The sequence below is a fragment of the Anarrhichthys ocellatus genome, unplaced genomic scaffold (assembly GCF_004355925.1).
Source record: "Anarrhichthys ocellatus isolate YVR2014 unplaced genomic scaffold, GSC_Weel_1.0 scaffold22, whole genome shotgun sequence".
Classification (NCBI taxonomy): domain Eukaryota; kingdom Metazoa; phylum Chordata; class Actinopteri; order Perciformes; family Anarhichadidae; genus Anarrhichthys; species Anarrhichthys ocellatus.
The window spans coordinates 6,168,857-6,190,373 of NW_022280052.1; the positions used below are offsets into that span (position 1 = coordinate 6,168,857).

Sequence of the window (21,517 nt, forward strand, 5' to 3'; positions counted from 1 at the left end):
TACAGGAGACAGGACATGTCACCGCAAGTTGATAATCAGGTCTCAGGGAGAGGACATTTCAGATGTAACCCTTCATTCAAGGTTCACTGAATTTACTGAACTGTATTTGCTCACAGTGACGTGGAAAACACTCCCTGTTCTTACCACAACTCTGTGTGAGCCGCTGTGACTCGGAGCTGTAACCGGCTGTGGCATGAACACCCATACCTGAAAGTAGGTGAGTAAGAGTTGTCCCGATGACACAGAGCCAGGTTGAACCAGTCTGTGTCTGCAACAATGTGCCGGTTGTTGTTCGTTAATGTTATATCTTATGTAGCATATCCAACACAGAGAAAGAAGAGTGGTGTAGAAAACACACAGAGAAGACTTTGCTTGAAAGAAGGTGACAGGATTGTGACTCAGTCACTTGGAAAATTGCTCATATTTCTTCCTCTGAAAACTGTTTTGAAACATAAAATGGCCACCTTAATACAAAGGAACAAAAGGTGGGAATGAATAAGGTCATCCATATTGTTGCATTTTATTCTGGTCGAAAATCAAAGATTATTTCATGCTTTTATCTGAAGCTACAACATTTTATTCCTTATGATCGTTAACTGAAGCCACTTTATACAAACCTTTATCTTCACCTCTGCAGAGCTGGATAAAGAGATTTAGAACGATTATAAGGATGCAGCACATCCGAGGTGAAGCTGAACACCTGGCAGACGTAGAGGAGTTATGAGAGCACACATTTCCTCTTTGGTCATAAGCAAGTATGGCATTCACAGTTTGATTTAGGACGTGACAAACGTGTCAGTCATTGCCACAGACAACGCTGAGTCAATAGCTAGAAAGAGAAAAGACCGTCAGCAAAGACTACCTTTGGGATGAATCACTCATTATTCCTTGCTTGATTTAGAAAGTTGACACTGAGAATTCAAACTATATTCTGAATTGAAATCTTTCCATAGTGAAATTGACATCAGCTGTCAGTGGTTGTCAGCTTTGTGGTGACGGAAGACATCAAGTTACAGGCCAGCGTTGATTAGACAATTACCACCTTTCTGAGTATGAAGTGAAAATTTATGCCTGAAATGTAGGTGATAATTAATGGACAATGTCCGGATTTTGTCTCTACCAGGTGTCAGCTTTTCTTCTTCCTGCAGAAAGGTTTTATCGGGTCCTTCCAGCGAACACTCATGGAAAAAGTACCTTCCCCCGAAACTGATCAGATTCCAAAGATTTGTTGCTGGTTCTCTGGAAACTGATCAGATTCCAGAGATTTGTTGCTGGTTCTCTGGAAACTGATCAGATTCCAGAGAACCAGGAACAAATCTTTGGAATCTGATCAGTTTCGGGGGAAGGTACTTTTTCCATGTGTGTTCGCTGGAAGGACCAGATTCCCAAGATTTGTTCCTGGTTCTCTGGAAACTGATCAGATTACAGAGAACCTGTTGTTCCAAGGAACGGTGGGAAGAGCATTGGATCTATTTCCATGATTGTGACTGAGAAATGATGTGGTCAGAGTTGGCTGCAAACATAATTACTGAGTAAGTCATTAATATATATTATAAAAAACAGAACTAGATGCTCTCATCATAGACGTGTTGTATTTTTGGTCCGACGTTTGGTTGCCATTTTGAACATTATGGACCGTTTATAGCTTTCTGCTAAAGATGTCATGCAAAGTTTGTAAGAAATGTAAAGACCACCAAATTAATTTGTGATTTTAGTGGGAATTAAATTAATTTACAAAGGAAGATACTCATAATAATACCATGTTTACACTTTTTCCTTCAACATTCTACGTATTTGATTAACTCTAAAATGAGTAGTTGTATGCACATAATACAAATGTTATAATTGCAATTTTTAATAGAATTTGAACTTCTTTTGTTTTTTATAATAATTATTCATTTTATTTATGAATTATTTTTCTTTAGTTTTGCTTTGTTTGGATGTCACTATATATCTTTAATTTGGCCAGATGTTCTCCAGGAAATTAATAAAATACTTGGAATAACTTGCCTGTATCCTCAATTCTTCAGAGGTCCGGTTGCTTAACATTAGTATATACAGTAGGTACCACCTTATGCAAATTTCCCCACGAGCACGTGCAAAAACTGTTCAGTACACGTGTACGCGCATTGGTGGTACCTATATACTACTAACATTCTCTTTGTTCTCCGATAGACAATGGTCTCTTCTACAATGGATATCATTTGATCACAATGGGCCAAATCTGTTCTGCTCTTCATGCACACGGAGACTTTGGGCTTCATTTCACTCCTACGAAATCAGGGACACTTTTCTTCCTCTACATGAGAGACGAAGCAGTGCAGAATCCAAGACAAGGAATTAGTGGACTTCTGAGGGAATGAGAGGATGGAGCAATTACCAATAGATTATTAAAAGTAAGCGAGTGGTTTTCCTGGTCGGGGAATAAATAAATAAAAAGCATGAAGACATTCTCTTAATAAAACAGTAATTTATTTTTGACTGAAAACTAAAATTGTCTGAACAGCACATTACAAGGGCATTGTTAAGATATTTTCTCCAAGGCTCAGTGATCACTTTCATACAGTACACTTGGCATGTACACGGCATCTCCTTCAAATGAAAGAACAGAAAAGAATACTCTAAAGAAAGAAGAAGAAAGAAGCCTGTTTGCAAAAAGAAAAAGAAAATCAAAGAGTCAAAGATGACTGATTGTACAGTTACCAATCATTTTGGTTTGGTTCCAAGCCACAGAGAAAGAAACCGAATCGACCCGACGACAGCAGGCGACGGCACAGGAGGCACAAAAGACGCGACACGTACAGGACATCCCATAATATGCTCACACACACACACAGACACACAATTGACTGGGTTCCAGCTTTTTAAAGTGTGAAATGTTTAATAGTTTCCATTGTCTTATTTTTCGGCGTATATTATTTTTTTGTAAGCAAAGTGTTGGTACACTACAATCGAAATCTAAATGCTGCATTCAGTAAATACATTAAAATCTGCAACGGAGCAAAACCTTTTTCTCTGCATATGAAAGTCGACACAGCATTGACGCGAAAACAAAAAAAGACTGCTCCTTCTCCGACTTATATTTTGTGCACGACACAAACACCTCGCCATTCTGATTTTGTATTCTCACCCTCGACTACTCCCCCCTCTGCCCGTTGTTCCCGTTCTCTTTCACAATCATTCACAGACGGACAACTCAACACAAAATAAGAGTGCTGGATAAAAATATGAGGTAAGAAAGTGGTTTGATTATAGATCATGCAGAACATGCAAAACAGCAACAAAAAAAACAAACACAGGGAAGGAGAAAGTAGGAAAAAAAATAGTTGTGTGCATTGAAATGAAAAAAAAAAAAAAAAAAAAAAAGACTTACACAGCTTTGCGTCTTTGGTTATAAAGTAGGTCGAACCATTTTCACAGCTTTTCATCACCCAGACTAAACCCCTTAATTCATTTCTGTATTTTGTTTTGACTAAGAAATTCTAGAAAAAAAAAAAGTAAATTAATAGATTTCTTTATGGAAACATCCCATCACATCTTAACAACAGGTGCTCCTCCTGTACAAACCCTCCTTTCTCTCGATACTTTACAAAATATACATTCAACCTGGATTTCACCTAATGTACGCTCGGCTTTAGTGTTAGCACTATTTCATGAGGAGAACATTTTCGGTTATGGAACTTATTGCCTACTTTATTGAGATCTAGTTGCTGCGATGAGACAACCAAATGTAATACCTGACAGTTTCTAAAATACCAAAAAGACCAAAGAGAAAAGGCTTTTTTTTAATCTTTTTTTTGTTAATAAGTATATCCATGACATTGTTCATTTACATTATGAAAATAGCAGCCCTGAAATAAATAAATGCAAATACTAAAACTGAACTAAAGAAAAAAAGTATTATGATTCATGTCAAAGTACGGTGGCTCTGAGAAAACAACACAAGCTTTTTGTTGCAGCATATAACAAAGCCGAGGCACCCGCCGGCTTCCTGCTCCTCTCTCGGGGGGGTGGGGGGGGCTCCCTAGCCTCTTCCAGCCCTGGAGCGATGTGGGGGTCAGGGATACTGGGAGGAGGGACCCTACCGGATGTCAGGGTTGCATCACCCCTCTTCCACCACTTGTTGCCCCAACAAATCGAGCTCCACCGAGCCCGTCGACCTCGTCCTCCTGCACAAGAACAACATGCAGTTTTTCTCGGTGTGCACCGGCTCCCCTGCCGACCGCTGGGACAGAATAAGACTTTTCGAGGGGTGGTAAATGTCTTAATTATGTGAAGCCCGGCGACGAGCGCGCATCAAAAGCATGGCTCTTGGTAGCAAACGAAGATGCTGTGGCTTTCCTCAAATGGAGCATATTGAACGCAGAGTCGAACCTTTTTGCTTTATGAAGCTACGGGGACGGTAGCAGTTGTTGTCTTTACTAACGGGATCTTCCACTCCTGTCCATGGGAGGTGTGTGTTTGAGCGTGTGTATTTCGGGGGGGGGGAGGGGAAACGAGGATCATGCCGAGGTGATGTTGGGCTGATGGGGGACGCTCTGACTCCCCTCGTGGTGAGCCACGGGGCCGTTGTTGTTGTCGTTTGCGACGTGTTGCTGCGGAGGCGTGCTGCTGCCCTGGTTGAGCTGACTGGACACCTGGCCCAGCTGATCCGTGTTGGCCAGCGACTTCAGCACGGCGTTCTCGCGCTCCAACATATAGTTCCTCTCGTACAGCTCCTTGATCTGCTCCTTCAACACCTCCACCTCCTCGCGAACAGCATACATCAGGTGGCTCTTCACCAAGTCCTGAAACAGAAGAAAAGGGGGAACTAAAATTAGAAGACAAATTACAGCAGATTCCATCCTCAAACAAAAAAGAACACATGACATCTCTGAATTTAAAGTGGGCTCTTTTTTTTTTAGCAACATCTTTAGCGCTGACGCCTCATTGCCATGGGGGGGGGGGGTTGCAACTGCATTTTCAAGAGATCACCTGTCAATCAAACTGTGTAGGCTACACCATTTATATCTATTTAAAGATGTTCAGTAGCTTTCATGAACTGAACAGAAACGGAGTCACCTTATCGCATTTTCTTGTAACTTTAACATCTCCGGGAAAAACTCACCATTGCTTGCTCGATCTTGTTATCGATAGCGACGACGCTGGCACCGGATGCACTGTGGAGACAAAAGAAGAAGAAAGAGTTACCACAACATGCCAATCTCACGTCTACCACACACTTCAGATTGATATCCATGTTCCATGACAAAGATGACCTCAGAGGATTTCACTGGTGCACAAGAAGTAAACAAAACACATTCTGATTAGTAGATTAACGGTCAAAAATTCAAAAACTCCATCATATTTTAGTGCTCTTGACTTGGAGACACTTTTGTGACGAAACTTAACCAGCTGTAAATCTCCATTAAGACAAGCAGATGTGACATGGCGTCTTTCACCAGTAAAACCAGGTGTTCAGGTAATACTATGACGCCTGCGTTGGGTGTGACTCACATTCTGATCAAACACAGGTGGACACAGAATGAAATAAGTGGCACAGCAGTTCTCCAACGGGATCTTTAAACATTTAAAAAAGGAAGTAAAATGCACAAAAAGAAGCGCTGCTTCACCAACACATCTCCACTCAAATCCGTCCGTGCAGAAACAGCAGCAGGGATCTTGATAATAAAAATACTTCGCCGTGGTGATATCAGCTTGCATCTACGCATGACTCCACCACGGTGAAAACAGATCGGTCTCCTGCACGAGTTACGTTCCGGGTGTGGCTGATGTCGCCATCAGCGATCAGTTTTCATTTGTCATTGTAAACCTCATTGTTCTCCGCTCTCTGTTAAAACAACATGTTGTCCGTGTGCTGGAGACGCGTGAAGCCTCCACGCCGCGTCTGTGTGCGTCCCGCGTTGTAAACACGTTTCCAAATCCCTTCAGAAGCAGCGCAACATTTGGGTTTCTGCCCCTCCCCCCTCCTCTAAAGGAAAGAAAGGACAGAAAACACGTCTCCCGCTTCACACATGAAACACGAACAACTTACTGAACCAAGCCAAAGACCCACGTACATTAAAGATGCCCACGGTTAAAGAGTGCTCGCCCTCTTTACGGATCTTTATCCGTCAACGTTGTCCTTGCACAATCGCCGCCCTGCTCGGATGTGGATGCAAAAAACAAAACAAAAAGGACCGAAGCGTCCTCGAGCCGCTAGACGGAGCTCTGACCACGAGTCCGGGATGTGAGGGAGCTTCATGTACACATTAGGATGTTTGGAAGAAGTTTACTGCGGAAACACTTAACCCGGGTTACACTAATCTAATGTGGAGAAAACATGTTTCCTGGAGCGAGCCATCCTAAATCCACACACGTTAGAGTAATGGAGGGTTAAAGCAAGGTACGCTAAATATCAACTGTGCTTTTTATATTAAATAATTCATATTTTTTTTCCATGTTTCGAAAGACTCAATACACGTTTTGAGTCTTTCGAAACATGGAAACAAATATCCCGTGTGCGTAAATTTGATGGAGAATACAGGGAACGTCTTCAATAGTATGAACCAACCTCACTGAGGACATATGCATTTAAAATATTACAATATAAAAAAAGATGAGCATTGAGATTCACTACATGGTGACCAACATGACGAGGGAGCCCCAGCGCGTGAGGGTCAGCACGTAGCAGGCTACAGACAGCTGAGAGACAAAAACACGTCAGATATGCAGGACACAGCGCGAGAGCAAACATGCGGATTGGATTTCAATCACGTCCACTGTGACACGAAAGACTTATCTGGACATGGCCGAGTTAAATGCCTTCAGTCCAAAGGCGTGTGTGTGTAAGTCTGGTTTCAGATTCAATAGGTACCACAATGCACACGACCGAAAACTTGTGGATCCAACAGGACACGCGAGCAACAATAATGTGCAGAGCATACACCCACATATTGCACCAAGCACATATGAAAGTCAACTAATCAGACAGTAAAGCACACATGGCAGAGACTGTATATAAAGTGCATTACCTGGCCCAACGTGCTCGGTAAGACATCAGACGTCCCGGTGGTGACGTTACCGGTGAGCAGGGCAGACTGTAGTTCATTTTGCAGCGCATTTTTTTCTGATTCTCCTTAAAAGTTTCTTCCGTAAGCTCCTTTCTTTTTTTTTTTACTTCACTGAGTGTCAACACGCGAGTGTTGCACGGGAGCAGAGTGTATGTTAAATCCACGGCTCGGTCATATGGTGCGAAAACTAAAAGGGGGCGTAGTTCAGCCTGTCCATACACGCGCGTGCTCTCTCTCTCTCTCTCTACTGACTCATTCTGGATTCTTTGACAGATGACATTATTCACTTCGACTTGTTGAATAAGGCTGAGGACACCTTATTCAACATAAATCTTCTTTTTTTTTTTTTTTTTTTTAAAGAAAAGTCGATTGAGATGGTTCATGTTTTCATAAGCTGTATATGATAGAAGCTCAAATTCAAATTTGACTAATGCAAGTTTCTATAGGTCACATTGATATTAAACTAAACACTACAGTAGATCATGCCGGATCCACTGGATTCGCGAGCTTTGCATTGTAGTTGAATTTGTAATGCAGAGCAGCAAGGCAAATCAGACTTCCAAATGTCCACCATTTAAATCCTCGTTGAATCTAGCTTGTCGAGTGAATGGAAGATCTAGCCTAAAAGGCGCAACAAGAACTGTTAAAGAGACAAAAAAATAAACTAATTTGTTGCCATTCAGCGTCCAAGGAAAACAAAGCAGAATGGACATTTTATTCAAGGAAGACATGTGGTGCTTTATATAAGGACCGCTTGCCGTGTTCACCTCAACATGGGCCTTCCTCGCAGACTGCAGCGGAGCAGTCCCCCCCCAAACAAAGTCTCCAGGACCACAAGGCAGCACATTCCAACTTTGGACACCTCCGGCCTCGAGGCCATCTGTGTCAGAGCCACCATTACGCTGTTACAACACACAGTCAAGCTCTTCACTGAGGAGCAGTTATCCAAACGGTCCAGTTTCTGGATCGATGTGGACTAAAGTGAGCTTTTTTTCCCCCATCACCGGCTTATCCCCCGTACCTGCTCACACATCGGAAGCAGCAGGAAGGTGTGAACTTTATCCCTTCAATGTAAATATTACTTTATGTCATCTATCTATCAAATGTAATGTGTTCTCCATTAAAGCACAGATGCAGCGGCACACGTCGCTGTCACAAAGCATACCAACACTCTCTGTGGGTCGGCAGCTGAACAAATTAGACCTCAGCCTAATGTGATAAACCCCTCCCCCCTTGGTAAGTGTATTTCAAAACAATAGCTGGAGGGTGAGGGCTGTAACAACAGAGGGGTCCCCTCACTGTCGTTCTCTTTCCGATGCTTTCTTTTTTTGGGGGGGGAAGATGCAGTTCAGTTGCTTCGCCAGACGAGGTCGGCAGAGGCTCCAGTTAGTTGCGACACAAAACTTCAGTGAAAACGAACAGAGCGGCTTCAGGCAAGAGCGGTTTAGTCATGACTTTCCAAAATGATCACAACGGATTCATTGCTGTGGCATAAATCAACTAGAAGCTGCTCTCGTTATTTCTGTAATGAGACAAACTCGTCGTCGCCCTGACCCTTGTGCACGAGTAGTAACTTTCGGTAATCTCACTCAGCGGTGTCGGACAAATGCTATAAATGAACATGGTTCAGAGAACTGAAAGTGGCTCCTCTTACTGAAAAGGTCATAACAACTGTCGGATCTTGAACCCTCTCAAATACTGATCACCCTCTCTGATGACAAAGGGATCAGGATGTTTTGCAGGAGGGTTTTCTCTTCAGGTGAGAGACCATCACATTCACCTATCAGACAAATTAGATCACAGCAGCACACACATCAAGTTCATCTCATCTCAACACGTTTCTAAAAAGTCTAAGAAGTCCTTCAAGTGCTCAGGGGAAAAAAAGACAGATCAAGTGGATAAGATCAATCTTTCTCTTGTGCAGTGGGTGTGAGTAAAATTCAAATTTGCATTGCGAAAGGTGAGAAACTAGGAAATCCTAAAAGGACATCAACATGCTTGTCATGATCCAATTTAATGACCTGAAACCTGAGTACGACAAGAAAGCAATACAGGAGGGATATTATATATTGGGTGAAGCACACTTGAAATGCCCCGTGATGTCTGAAATTTGCATATTGCACTGAAATAGTCACAAAAGACCTTGAAGCAACAGTGACGATTGGAGGTTCGGGAAAGTATGTACAGTATATATGCGCCTGTGCACATTTTCTCAGATGGCGCATTGTTGGGACTTGTCTTGAACGGTGAGTTCATACTGTAGATTCAAACAGCGCGAACTGTAGACTGACTAATACTGACTAATCAATGAGTCGACTCAACATTTCTTAAGCTTCAGATTGAAAAAACTACATGTTTTAGATAACACAGGAGTCTAAGTGCTACAGTACATTTTCATGAAGATCATGTGACACAATCAAAAGCCCCAAACGGCTCTAAAATAAACCTTGTGAATGAGACTGCTTTGTCAATTTTTCACACTGTTAATAGTATTATTTCGTCATACCATGAATATTTTTTTTTAAATCTTTAAAACTAGACACAAGATCACACATCGTACATTGTTTGCAGTGTAAAATGTCTGAGATTGTATCTTTCACGTGTACATTAGTGGTGAGTAACGCTATCGTTAAACCTGAAAGCCAACGTGCTTGTCAGGACGCAAATGAACGACCCCCGAGTACAACAAGCAAGAAACAAGTTACGCCAAACGCGACACTTTAAGTGCTGGAAATTCTCCATGAAGATGGAAACTTGTACATTGCACTGAAATAGTCACAAACCAACGAATCCTGAGTCTAACCACTTCTGTCCTTGTTGCACTGGAATGCTTCAAACAATGATGACAATTGCAGGATGTTCACAGTAAGGTAGTATGTGCCTCTGAACATGTTTCAGATGCTGGATTGTTGGGATGTGTCGTCTACATGAAGGGTGATCCAGACTGACACAATGGAGACTGAACTAAATAAGACAGACCTACACAGAGCCCTTGTCTGGAGAGTTTCTTGTCTGGTTTATTTGTCCAGCATTAACTCAAAGAGTCATGAGTAGGTGTGTCCGCTGCCAACAAGCTTCCTTGTAAACACGCCGCAGGAACTGTCCCACGCGGACCCGTGCCTGTTACGTAATCCCCAGACTTGGGCAAAAACATCTCAACTCTGCATGTGTCCCGATGTGACGTATCGAGAGCCCAACGGCCCGTCTTCCCTTAAGACACGGACACCGCTAGCAGACCACTTGGTGGATGAACCGGACGCCAGGGAGCATGAGAACGAATCGAGGCCCTCGGGGACCCAATACAAATGAGATCTGTATTAATGAGACAGCGGACCATCGTTCTACATCTTTTACAGCTGACGAGATGATAACGAGCCACAGTGTAACGGGTCACTGCCTCAAACCAGATCTTCAGGCCGCACCATGTGCCTCCATATCATGTTATACGACTTTTTCCATTCGTCTCCCTGAGTGATTTGGGCTTGTGCCACTTGCTTGGCTCAATGTGGATTAGGACCTCGCTGGAATGTGTTAAAAGTAATAGTGTTACTCCTGAGGCTTTAATGGGAAAATCCTGGCACCTCAGCGTTAACGAACCTTTGTATTCAGCAGAGCATTTATCACGGGATCAAGGACTTAGCCTCATTTGGTCTTCCTCTCTGAAGTGCAGGGTTTGGGTCACACTGATGTCATTAGGCAAAACCACCGGGCCTGATGGATGCCTCAGCTGTTGTATTTCACTCTGGCTTCTGTCTGGCTTTCACACAGCTTGAGCTTCAAATCGTACGACACGGGGAAGATACGGCTTGAAAGTTAACTTAAAGATTAGAAACGGGGTTGTGTGATCAGAAGGAAAAATTAAACTCGAGTCGGAGGTCAAATGCAAAACTCGCTCGGCGCTCATCAGGTCTGCGTTTGACCATGTGTGGTCCAGAGGAGGGGTTTAACGGCCAACAGTGAACGCCTATGGTTATATTGGGTATCTCCCAGGCGTGAATGCCTCTTACAGACCGAGTGTGAAGCAAGACGATTACTAAGAAAGAGGCGTGTGTGCTCAGCAGAACTTTCTCGTATAAATAAAGGTCAGAACGTCAGCAACGTTTCTAAAGATAACGCTGACAGGATGAAAACCTTCAGACAGTGTCGTCTTTGAGACGAGAGCTCTGTTACGCGAGGGGAGAAAATTCTTTGACGGTTACGATTGCCATCCATCAATTCCTCCCGGCATCTAAAAAGAAAGGCCTCCTTAAGCTTGAGATCAGAGCTCTGCACTATGTCAAGTCTCGTCACGTCCATCAAGGCTCTGAAGTTAGGGATTTTGCTGGAGGCGGGGACTCAGTAATCCCTTCAAAATGATGTACTTACGGTTGTATGTGCTTTTAAGAAAGACCCTGAAATGTAATTGGGCTAGGTTATCTGAGGATACGCCCCACGGCCTGTTGGCAACTACAAAGTGTGTTTTTGGGGTTTGTTGTTCATTTGCATTGAGGGAGGACGACTACAATCAAGTCTGTGCCAAGAAAAAAAAAGGCCCATTTGGTTTGAAAATCCATAAACAGATGTTGAATAAACTAGTGATATTTTCTTTAAAAAGCGCCAAAGACATTCACTTGAGCGGTTGTTTCCTTTCGGCATATCATGAGTGAAACAGTAGCTTTCCCACATTTCAGCTTTCCTCCTCCTCCTCGTCTCAATAATGCAATGTTTGTCTCCGTGTCATAAACGGTGGCAGCATACCTGGTCTGGATCAAATAACTCTCCGGGGACACTAATCAAGTGTGCTCATTTGGAATATAAATCTGCCTTTTCTTTATTGTCCATAATCATAAAGTTGATCATTGTGGGGCTGAGGGCAGTAAAAGAGCCGCTGCTGCGTTTGCTGGGACCAACCACGCCCTCACAATGTTTCCATTCAGCACACCGACAAATTGCTTTCCTGGAATGTTTACAAATGTAACTTGTAATTCAGTTAGGCTAAAATAAATGAATCTGGTCGATTGTCGAGCTGTTAATAAGAGGAGATTTCAGTCGAGCTGTATACGATCAAATAAGGGTCAATCGTATGTTGAGCTTGGGAACCGACCAACCCATCGCTGTTTATCCTGGGGGGGGGGGGGACGACACCGCATGGGAAGTTAAACAGTGGGAATGGGAAGAAAGAAATTGCAATAAAATACATTGTGTGCACAATTACATCAGGTTGCCATGTTGATCTTAATTAACTGATTAAATGTTTGGTCAATAAATAGCAGTAAGTAGTGAAAGATATCAAGTTTTCCATCATCAAAGACAGGAAACCAGAAAATAACCACATTTTAGCAGCTGGAGATGTTTGACATCTTTTTTAAATAAAAAGACTTGATTTATCGAGATAATTAATCAACATAGATTTTTATTTTACAATGTTTCTATGTACAGATGTGACAAAAGCATTTTGTTCCTCAGTATTCATGTGACCTCACTCTCTATGTCATTTCTTTTGTACACAACTAATTCGTTCCACACATTTACAAACCTGAGAAACTCAGATTTTGTAAATGAAATTCATTTTGAACATTATTAGCAAGCTCCAAATCTGTTTTTTTTTACCCTTACTTGAGCCCATAGTGCGGCAGCAGAACTGTAAAAAAAATAAAACGGGTAAGCATGTTTTGATGATGACAACGTAGTAGAAACTTGCACAACACAAGTGATTGTGAAGAAAGTACAAGTGATGAGAGGACGCAGGGCCCAGCTGAGGCTTTACATTTTTCACAAAGCAATCATTTCCAAGAATGCTCTTTATGGCCCCAAACTATTTATGTGCAATCCCCCACCCACCCCACCTTCACTCTCAACAAGTCCAACCTTGCAGGAAAGCGAGCTCGGGACAAAGGGGGGTGGAATGAGGAGACTCCTTCAGGTTTACCGGTGATTCGCTGAAAGGTTTTGAATAAAGCCGCGTCGTTAATGACAGTGCCCACGGGCAAACTGGATGGGGGAACTCAACCACAGACGTTAAATCTTTTGCCAGCCGCGACGCTACGTACTCACTCAACTGCTACTGTTGAGCGACACAGACATCCGCATCTCGTCTGAGGAAGAATATGGTCGTGTGGATGTTGGTTCACGCTCATTCTGGACTCGTGACAGTTTCAGCTCTTTTATCCCACTAATGGTCGAGGATATTCACATGCCTCTCATCATGCAGGGTGTGTATTAATCAAAATACATATCACTAATCTTTCTTTGATCACAACTGGGAAACAATTGGAAACAAAAACATAACTGTACTGCTTGTCTCAATAAAAAAAACCTAACGGCACTGTAAGAAATTTAACAATTTAACTACATTAGCATCCCTCCACTCAGAGTTTTCGTATTTCAAGCATTGCCAAAAATAAAATCGTATGACTAATTTAGATGAGAGATCAGTTTTGTCCCAAGAACGACCACGGATTACTAAAATAAATCTAGCCGATTGAATCCTCTAGCTAGAAGAGACGTCACGGACAAATTTCAAATCAAAATGACTAATTTCCTGCAAATGTCCTCAAGAGTCCCAGCATTCTGGGATTCAACCCTTCAACAATATGCCTTGGAGATACTTGATCAGGCAGTGCGATATAATTTCATGACTTAACAAGCCAACAGCATGTTCCCCATAAATATACAGCCACTTTGACTCCAAAGTTTGTTTGCCTCCGTTTGTTGGCAGCTAATTAAAGATCCGTGGCAGAGAGTCAAGATCTCAAACAGTCTCCGTGAGCCACAGCACATGGGAACAAGTAGTGCTGGTGACTAATGTACACCACGGACACATTTACTCCCAAATCAAAACCAACTGGTGTTACTTGACAGGTACTCGCATGTTTTTAAGTTGATTAACAATCCATCGATGACTGTCAGATTTCATTTACTCCACAGAATGTTCTGTATCAAGCAAATATTTCTGCACTCTATTTGATAGCAAAAGGATGTGAAGTCTACAAAGACCATAGACTCATGAACTCGTGTCAGACGGGTCAATTAACTTACACGTACAAACGATTTTCAGATGAATTTCAAACTTTTTTTAGACCCAGAAGTAATAAAGGGATTGCAGAAGCATGTTCTCAGTATTGTTATCTTTGCACAGCAGAGATCGTCCATCCCTGCCTGGATAAACTCTATATCTGCTATCGCCAGATAATCAGTCATAAACACTAATTCACCGGATGTGGTAATGTTCTGATGACTTAATTTCAAGTCCACAGAAAAGGATTGTGCTGCAAATACAATGCTACACGAGTTACAGAAAAGGAGCCAACAATAGTGCGTCCTAGACACCCTGCTCATGTTGATATGTATTTCACAAGGCTTTCTTATTAAACATTATTTCCAAGGTAGAGCGCACTTCAGACCTAACTATGTGGTTTAAATACTCTATAAGTCTATTCAAACTGTGAGAATACCCTACATCATTTCCTAAAGCCATCTTTAAATCGCTCGTTTGCAAGTGTCACTAATTGACAAATGGTTTCTCCACTAATAGTTTTCCATGAGTCAATAAATCGGAGTCAGTAACCACCAGCTTCTCTTCAGAGAACATGACGTAATACAACACGGCCCCCGTCATGTTATCTCATTGTGACGGGCTATTTGCAGCGCTGAGCCCCCCCCCCCCCCCCCCCGGCACGTCATAGGAGAGAAACCCGAGCACCGGACCCTGGTGACGGGCAGAATGTAGACGCTCAAAAGTGTCACAAAATGCACCGCGACGCTTCCTTCAGTTCACCATGCACTGCACACTCGCAGCTGCTGAAATGTCCAGCTTGACAAGTCATTTAATTCAGTAGTTGGGTCTCAAAATGCCGGTTCGTAATAATTAGGTTTCGAACGCAACAATGAAGCTGCTGCTAGCAGAATGTTTTTGGTGAATTCTACAATCTTCATGTGATCACTTCTCAGTGAAATGTGGCTTTTTATTTGCTTGCTTTTTTAAATCTCCCCACTTCTTGTGCAAAGAAATTGTAAATGTAGTGGTTCTTTAACACAAGCCTATCCACCACAAGGGGAAATCCTGATATTGAAAACTATAATTGTACTTTTTGAAACATTCTTTATCAAATAAAACACGCGGAGTGAGTGTATAACATGGGTATTGTAGGTCTTAAGACTTAATGATAGAGTTAAACTTGCAAACAGTGCAAGTAGAATGATAATGTTACACGTTTAAAACTAAAATACAAAACAAATAAGACTCCTCTGGACATTGGTGACAGTTATTGACGCGTTTTCCTGAAAAATGACACTTCAAGACTCCATAAACAGCTAAACGAAGAGTCAAAATGGACATTTTCTTGGAAGGTGCACGGGGTTTCAAGGGGTTCAGGGTCTGGTTTAGTCGGCCAGTCCAGGCGACACACACACACACGCACAGAGACACATGTAAACACACCCGAGCTCATACCTATCGTTGACAGGCTTTGACCCTCATAATCTGCTAGGCCGGAAAGCCTGGTAGAAAGCAGTGGACGGGTTCCTGTATTTTAATGGAGGGGAGGAGGAAACAGACAAGACAAACATGAGTAAAGGAAAGGAAACGTGTACTCTGGGGGAAGAGAGGCTGAAAGAGAGGAGAGGAGGATCCCAAACCACGCTGAGAGGTCAGGTCAGAGGAAATGATTACTGCCATTCCTGCTGCTGTAAAAAAGGATTTTGCCAAATCAACCAGGACAGAAACCTTAAGGATTGCCACTTCAATGTGCTAAACCAACATCTGGTTGATGCAATATGTTTTGTTTGGTACTACATACATCTGTAAAACCCAGAACATTTATTTTTGCTAACAGACAGGTGTCTGGTGGCGATTTTTTCAATAACTAGTAATCCAAATAGTTGAATAGACTTAGAATTCGACAAAAGTGTTCATTTACAGTAAACAATGTCAAAGGTCACCACCGATCAGGGAGGATCTGGACAGGAAGTCATCTATTAACGCTCATGAATTCACTAAAACTCTAAAACTACTTGGCCAGACTGATTTGAAGAAGAGAAAGTGAACTCTAAACAGGGAGTTCTCCTGAGAGGAGATACGATTACGAACCACATCAAATATTCATCAGCATTCAGGTAATTGCCAGCACAGGATGTAAACGATATAATCTCAGCACTGATGACTTTAAAAAAAAAAAAAAAAAAAACAGTCCAGTAAGCTCGACTACAATACAGACGTTTTTAGGTATTAGACTGATAACATTGTATTTTCCTTTGGGTTTTGCCTGACTATAAGGGTTGCACATTGGCTGACACCATTGTTTCAACTTCATTCAGAGTTTACACTTAAAAGATTAGGGAATTCATTTTCAAAAACAAAAAAAACAAAAAAAGCATGGGTTAACCATCCACTACTGTATTGGTGACTTTCAAGAGTGATTTACAGCTAAGTTTCCATATCTGAGCCCATCACAGATTTATCTGCACCACACCCCACAAACAGCAGCTCAGGACTTAAGCTTCCTCGTGCACTGGTGAGGTATTTAGACACCGCTGCGGTTAAAAGAACTCACAAACAAGACTCTTCAACTGTGAGCTCGGCTCTCTGAAGGAGCAAGAATTCCTGGTTTTATCGGGACAAGCAGAGTTATCTAAAGGAGAAGCTGAGAGAAAAGCAGCGAATCGAAATCATGGAAATGGAGAATTAGAAAAGTTGGGGAAAACAGGGAGGCGTGGCATGTCACCTCAAGTGTGCTTCTCAGTCCTTTATGTAGCACTGTGACTGTCCCCTGGCTTGTTTACTTGTACGAGTCTCTTTAATGCAACAGGTGCCTGGAGTAACAGTACAACTGTTCATTAAGATGCATTAGACAGAGCCTAAAGCTCAACACAATCATTTAGCTAATAAAAGTTACAATTCGTTGATTAGTCCATCAACAGAAGAGGAATCGGCAACTATTATGACAAGTGACTAATTGTTTTAGGGTTTTTTTTTTTCAAGTAAATATGCCAAACGTTTGCTGGTTCCAGCTTTTCAACCGTGAGGATTTGGTGCTTTTCTTTGTGGTTCACGATCGTAAACTGAATCCTTTTGAAAGACTTTTGAACAACACACGATATTTGTGTTTTCTGCTCCCGTCACATTGAACTCTCTGTGGCCTTGATCTTGACTGAAACATATCAGTCCTGCTCCTCAAAGGAAACAGCACAGTCATGGTTAGACGCAGAGAGAAGTCAAAATGTCTTTTGTGCAGTAGAACACAGAAAGAAAGAAAGAAAGAAAGAAAAGCAAGTTGAATTTCTTTGATAACTTCTTTTACAAAAAATGGGGAACAATGGAAGTTTGACTGACTTTTTGTCACGTGACTATTGGTCTCAGCCGAGACCAGCTTTTTCTCCATTTGCATTTGTCGCACATGAAAATCTGCAGATACTGACGGCGGTTACAGTAGTTTTGGCCTTTTTATGCTTTTCTTTTCCGATCCCGCCGGTGGATTTTGGGGTTTAGCGGGTAGAAGCCGTCTTTACACAGCGCATGTTGTCGGAACTTGTTTTGTTGCTGGAAGCAAATATGTAAGCGACGACAGTCAAATGACTTCCTCAGTGTGTGAAAAGATAAGAAGCTGAACAAATAAAGATCAGTACAATGTCGGCCACAATCAAGCCGGGACATGTGGCCACAACAATGAAAACGTATTAGTAAAATGTATATATTATTGATATCGAGTGGCATCTTCAACTGAAAGATGCACAGGTTCCATTCAAATGAGAAATGATCAACTTGTGACAGCTATTATTGCATTACTTATTAAAAGCTGCAACTATTTAAATAACTTTGTCATATAATGACTGAGAATCTGTTTAAACGACTACATTTAGATTTTAAATGTGTGCAGGATTTCCTTAGTTCTGTGCACTTTTATGAGTTCTGGACACAAGTCTTTGCAGTTAAACATAACTTTTGCAGTTCAAGTTAAAGAGCATGAGTGCTTACACGTTGAGCAACCATCCTGCAAATAGATGCCAAAAAGATTGGATCTCACTCTCATGTTGGGCGAGCTGCCTGAAGCAAAGTCGTTCTATGCTGTCAGATCTAAGAGGCCGTTCCCCGGTCTCATGATGTGTGCTTCACCAGGGATTTAGCAGCCAGGACGTCTTGTCAATAGACAAGCTTCGTTTGTGTCATGATTCTTAATGACACATGAAGAGCCTGTCAAGGCAAACATTAGTATTTAAGATTTACGATACATACATTTGATTGGTGGCGGCAAATGTTTCCCCGAGCATAAAAATGGTCGTTCAAATCCTATTCCGTTACATGTTATGTAACAACGACATAACCGCGATGCTCCGGCTTCAGTAGAACAGCAACTTATAAAAAAACAAGCATGTCCACAAATCCCTGTGCTGCGACAGGTTAACAATCACACGAGATGGAGACTAGAACCGCGAGCGGGACTTTGCCTGTAAAGCCCACTCGATCCTTAAGCTGCTGCATAAACACGCGCTCCCTCGGGTCACTTGAGGAAAGCCTCTGCTTTCAATGGAACAAATTAAATTCCCGCCCTTTAAAATAACTTAAAAACAAGTCAATAATGTCTTGCAGCACACCGCAAAAGACAAAAACACGTTGCGCACACTGGGTTGTTTTCCTGAAGTTGTTTTTCCTGCAAACAGCTCTTTGATGTGGCCGAGTGCACACGGAGTCGAGCAGACTTCATCCTCCACTCGTGCGACTGACTGACTCTGTGTGTGTATGTGTGTATGTGTGTATGTATATATGTATATATATATATATGTATATATGTATATGTATATATGTATATATGTATATATAGATATAGATAGATAGATATAGATATATATATATATATATAGATATATATAGATCTATACAGACCTCGATCTATACAGACCTCGATCTATACAGACCTCGATCTATACAGACCTCGATCTATACAGACCTCGATCTATACAGACCTCGATCTATATAGACCTAGATCTATAGATCGATCTATATAGACCTAGATCTATAGATCGATCTATATAGACCTAGATCTATAGATCGATCTATATAGACCTAGATCGATCTATATAGACCTAGATCGATCTATATAGACCTAGATCGATCTATATAGACCTAGATCGATCTATATAGATCTATAGGATCGATCTAGAGGATCGATCCTATATCTAGATCTATATGTAGATCTATATGATCGATCTATATCTAGATCTATAGATCGATCTATATCTATATCTATCTATATATATATATTCTAATGTCAAGCATACAAACCTCTCACTTTTTTTGGTGGGGGGAGGGGGGGGGGGGGGGGGGGGGGGGGGGGGGGGGTTGAAGCTCCTGAGAGGCAGAATAAAATTGTCAGAGGGACGGGATGTGAACCCAGCAGTTGGAGGAGTTCTTCTCATAGTGATTAGGAGACGCCGTGGGAGAGAGAGAGAGAGACAGAGAGAGAGGGGAAGAGGCTCGATGTGACCCTCTGCATGGGGCCCAAACACTGCAATCAGGCAAAGTCCCAGCTGTGCAGCTAACCACCACTGATAGCTCAAGCCTGCCCACTCTCCTGTGGGGGAGAGAAGAGAGGCTTGTCTGGGTATTTATGACTCAACTTCAAAAACACCTCAGTAAATAAGATCACAGCTCAAGCTTTAGCAATGTTCTCCAACACCTCAGCAAAGATTAGCAAAAAATGTAAAGTCGGTGTAAGACGAGTGAAAATATGTCGCACCGACACGGGCATTCTCGTAAAGCAGAGGGTGTTCATTTCTGCTCGGTAACACATCATTGTTAGCGTTGAGCACAGATGACTCGGTGTAATTCAGGGTTCTGGGTTTTCTCGTCGGCCTGGAGCTACAAAGCCACACCATCTGCTCAGTTTCACTTGGCCGGGCTCAAGTTCATCGACTCCGCCGGTTAAATAAAGTGTTGTATTGGTTCCTGGAGCGTGACCCCGCGCCAACTGACGTTTGCCATACTGGCCCTCGGGTCTGTTTCCGTCTCGGCTCGTCAGCTGCTGTGTGATAACACTGGCCCGTCACTCTCCGGTGTTCTTCCCAGCTGTATTGCTGGTTGGACTGTGCATTCACGTCTCTGTGCAGATTCCTCAGACAACATACCGTACACTGGGTGTGTCTTTTGACAGTACATTGACTGCACACTATGACCAAAGCCCCGCACCGGTCATAATTCCCTCTTTAACATCCGTTTTATATTGCTGGGAAAATATCTCCATCATCAACTTTATTCAAGTTTCTCATGAAAAACGAAATGTTGTGAGATATCATTTGAACACCTCATGACAGCGTAATAATTTACCGAATAGAGCTTGAACACATCTTTAATGCAAGTCAATGCAACCTGCGTTAACGTTAACTGTTAGCTCGGTTATAAGCTTGACTGAAAACGGAAATATGGTTCAGTGAGTCTGTAACTGTGACATCGGGAGGAAAGCCCATCTTGGAAACGTCTACTTTGCACTTCTCTAAAAGGTGCAGTATACAAATGTTTTACGAATACAGTTAAATCTTTTGCTTTTTTGCCATCTTATCAAATATTACATTTTCCATGAGACCTATGTTTCAGTGTCTTTGGTGACCTCTTAATCCCTTGAGGTGAACATCCCAGGACTGTCCCACTGTCACACATGTTTGTTGTAATCCGACTTCAACGATAAAATGCCAACACTCCCTCCCTGTGTTTACTGAGCCGCATTCATTGACAGCACAGGAATATTTTCCATTGTTCGGTGCGGAGTCTTGTACCGAGGAGGAGGCGATGGTAGCGAAGCGGCAGAGCAGAATGTAGGAATCAAAAACATGGTTGATAGAGTAAATACTACATTAATATGTATGGTGAGAAACCATACAAATCAATTCAAAAGTCAGGTTGACTCCACGGGGTTTTAAGTGCACGTAGAGGCTGACTCAGATGAAGAACACGGGAGCACGAGCGTGTGAAAGTTCAGAATGAAGCAGTCATCACACCTCACCGTCGTGCTAACCAGCAGGTCAACATGCCTGCCCGTGGTCGTTGTAGGGCTAAGAAAAGGCCGACAGAGTCGATTAGATTAGCAAATGAAAAGCTTCAAAAGGATGACAGGACTCCGGTTATCAAAATGACTATTTGAGTCAGCGGTTTTGCTGAAGAAATGAAGTGACCGGAGTCTGATTCATGACATTATTATGTTCGACAAAAGGGTTATGAAAAGACTCATCTCCAAAGTGGTAGCAGTTACACAATAAACACAAAACATAATTACAGGAAGTTATTTGATGGAACACAGGAGATGAATGATATCATCTGGACGAAGAAGACGACTTCATTCACTCGTGACAGATCAAACCCGATCCAGTGATAAGCTGAAGTGCAATCTGTTCTGCAAATAAACCGTTATCAGTCTACCCAGCCACAATGACTCACGTCCCGTTCTCTTGTAAAAAATGAAAAAAAAATCTGCTCATTGTAAGACAGTAGAGGAGGTGGT

At 42.2% G+C, this 21,517-nt stretch overlaps 1 protein-coding gene across 1 annotated transcript in view; it reads right to left on the minus strand.

Annotated features, from left to right (window-relative positions):
• Nucleotides 1-2,453: 2,453 nt before the first annotated feature.
• Nucleotides 2,454-21,517, minus strand: part of tsc22d2 (TSC22 domain family 2) — a 27,598-nt gene continuing 8,534 nt past the window's right edge. The window contains exons 2-3 of the mRNA XM_031859527.1: nucleotides 5,108-5,159; nucleotides 2,454-4,787 (exon numbers count right to left, since the gene is read on the minus strand). Coding sequence (XP_031715387.1) covers nucleotides 4,503-4,787; nucleotides 5,108-5,159 — 337 coding nt within the window. The 3' untranslated portion in view covers nucleotides 2,454-4,502. The remainder of the gene's footprint in view (nucleotides 4,788-5,107; nucleotides 5,160-21,517) is intronic.